Source organism: Penaeus japonicus, unplaced genomic scaffold (assembly GCF_977035675.1).
Source record: "Penaeus japonicus unplaced genomic scaffold, GWHDUDI00000001_assembly GWHDUDI00000036, whole genome shotgun sequence".
Taxonomy (NCBI): domain Eukaryota; kingdom Metazoa; phylum Arthropoda; class Malacostraca; order Decapoda; family Penaeidae; genus Penaeus; species Penaeus japonicus.
Window position 1 is genome coordinate 24,230,812 of NW_028234438.1, and position 2,500 is coordinate 24,233,311.

At 42.2% G+C, this 2,500-nt stretch overlaps 1 protein-coding gene across 1 annotated transcript in view; it reads left to right on the forward strand.

Moving 5' to 3' along the window:
• The window catches only part of oxt (Xylosyltransferase oxt), a 34,928-nt gene that overhangs the window by 25,793 nt on the left and 6,635 nt on the right, over nt 1–2,500 (forward strand). Inside the window, exons 10-14 of the mRNA XM_086531928.1 lie at nt 93–223; nt 594–770; nt 1,498–1,603; nt 1,752–1,966; nt 2,332–2,451. Coding sequence (XP_086388054.1) covers nt 93–223; nt 594–770; nt 1,498–1,603; nt 1,752–1,966; nt 2,332–2,451 — 749 coding nt within the window. The remainder of the gene's footprint in view (nt 1–92; nt 224–593; nt 771–1,497; nt 1,604–1,751; nt 1,967–2,331; nt 2,452–2,500) is intronic.

The following is a 2,500-nucleotide window of genomic DNA, read 5'->3' on the forward strand; positions in this document are numbered from 1 at the left end:
ATATGTATATGAAATGATTTATAAGAGGATAGCATACATGCAGCATTTTTATATACCAAATGTATACAATGTAGATGTTATTTTCTTCCCAGGTGTTCGTGTGGATGGAGGGAGTGACTGGCTCTGCCTGAATCGGGACTTTGTAAATTATGTGGTGAACAGCCGAGACCAGTTAGTCACGGGTCTGAAGAAGGTCTACTCATATACTTTACTTCCTGCTGAGGTGGGTGACTGAGTGGTCTTCTAGTCATGTTGTCAAGCTCTTCAAACATTGTAGGAATAATGTGGTTGCTTTTGATGCTTCATGATTGAACTCGCTTTTGGTTATGGAGGGAGGAAAGAGAAGAAATAAAAAAGAGGAAATGGAGTGAAGTGAGAGGAAGAAGGAAGGAAAAGAGAGATAAGAAGTAGCAAAGAGCAAAAGGGGAAGAGAAAGGTAGAGGAAGTGGGAAGGGCAGGAGAAGAAGAAAAAAAAAGAAAGAAAAAGAAGGAGGGAAATTATATTGGGAAAAAGAGGAGAAAGACGAAAATAGGGAAGACAGAAAATATACGAAAAATAAACACAGCTGAGGAATCCCCTTGTTTCTTTGCAGTCCTTCTTCCACACAGTCCTGAGAAACTCGGAATACTGCCAGTCCTTCACCGACAACAACCTGCACCTGACCAACTGGAAGAGAAAGCTTGGATGCAAGTGTCAGTACAAGCACATCGTTGACTGGTGTGGCTGCTCGCCTAATGACTTCACGCCAAGCGACTGGGCCAAGCTGGAGGTAATTTCTTTACTTATAAATTTTATCTATTTATTTACATTTGAAATTGATTAGAATTAGCTATACTTTTACTAAACTTTAAAAGATAGAGCTGATAGTCTGTTTTCTCTGTCTCTGTCTCTGTCTCTGTCTCTGTCTCTGTCTCTGTCTCTGTCTCTGTCTCTGTCTCTGTCTCTGTCTCTGTCTCTGTCTCTGTCTCTGTCTCTGTCTCTGTCTCTGTCTCTGTCTCTGTCTCTGTCTCTGTCTCTGTCTCTGTCTCTGTCTCTGTCTCTGTCTCTGTCTCTGTCTCTGTCTCTGTCTCTGTCTCTGTCTCTGTCTCTGTCTCTGTCTCTGTCTCTGTCTCTGTCTCTGTCTCTGTCTCTGTCTCTGTCTCTGTCTCTGTCTCTGTCTCTGTCTCTGTCTCTGTCTCTGTCTCTGTCTCTGTCTCTGTCTCTGTCTCTGTCTCTGTCTCTGTCTCTTCTCTCTCTCTCTCTCTCTCTCTCTCTCTCTCTCTCTCTCTCTCTCTCTCTCTCTCTCTCTCTCTCTCTCTCTCTCTCTCTCTCTCTCTCTCTCTCTCTCTCTCTCTCTCTCTCTCTCTCTCTCTCTCGCTCTCGCTCTCGCTCTCATAACTATCATTTTCAGAATCAATTTCAGAATGTTATGATATGCACTGTGAGGATTAAATGAACGACTGATTTATCAATAATGATCGTCTATGGAAATGTGAATGACATATTCTCTTACACAGGCATCTGTCTCCCGCAACCTCTTCTTCGCCCGCAAGTTTGAAGCAGTGATCAGCCAGGCCATCATCAATCAGGTGGACGGATGGCTCTACACACCTTATTACACCTGTGAGTTTCTTTCTGTTGGTCTTGTTAGTTGTATCTTTGTCACTGTTGAAGTTATGATAATGACCATGGTATTGATGATAGTTGTTATTGTTGTGATTATTTTATAATATTTGAAAAATACTAATATCTTTTTTTTCTTTAATCAAAGCTACCCCAGGGTTAGACAGCTACTGGGAGAACAGATACCACCATGATGACCGCTTCACAAGTAGTGGTGATATGGCTCTCACCCTATTTAACTCGGTAGCAAGACTAAGCTCACGCACGGTGACACAGCTTGTCAGCTCCAAGCACAGCAAGTGCAGTCTGTATGCCACTGGGGTCCTCCAGTCACACTCCTACCATTCAAACGATGAGTTTAAGGTAAGACTTTTATTTTCTCTTTACAGGATTCAATGGAGATAGGAAGTGGGAGGGTGAGAGAAAAAAATGTTATACCTGCCATAATGATAATGATTATATAATATAATTTAGACTGTGGTGACAGGTTCTTGTGACTGCAAGTCAGTTTGTGGCTGTGCTTATTGTGCTTCTAAATTCCTTCCTGTGTGCAAGGAATGGCCAGAGTTACCATCCACTGACAGTGTGGGATTGAACCTGGATCAGTAAGATTGCCAGCCGAGAACATTACCACAGCACCACACAGCGGTGTAGTAATAGATTGAATTTTTTTTTTTTTCCCTTGCCCACCTTCTTTGATGCTTAATAGAGTATATGATTATATACAGGGTCAGCTGGTGCAGTATGTGGGGAATATAGATGGTCAAGGAACTTTCCACATGGAGACGTGGGTTTTTCCACACGTCAAGTATCGACCCCTCTTCAACCAGCGATATGAGAGGCTACTGGTAATTTTCCATAGATAGTATTTTATTTATGTTGATGGCATATAGTTAC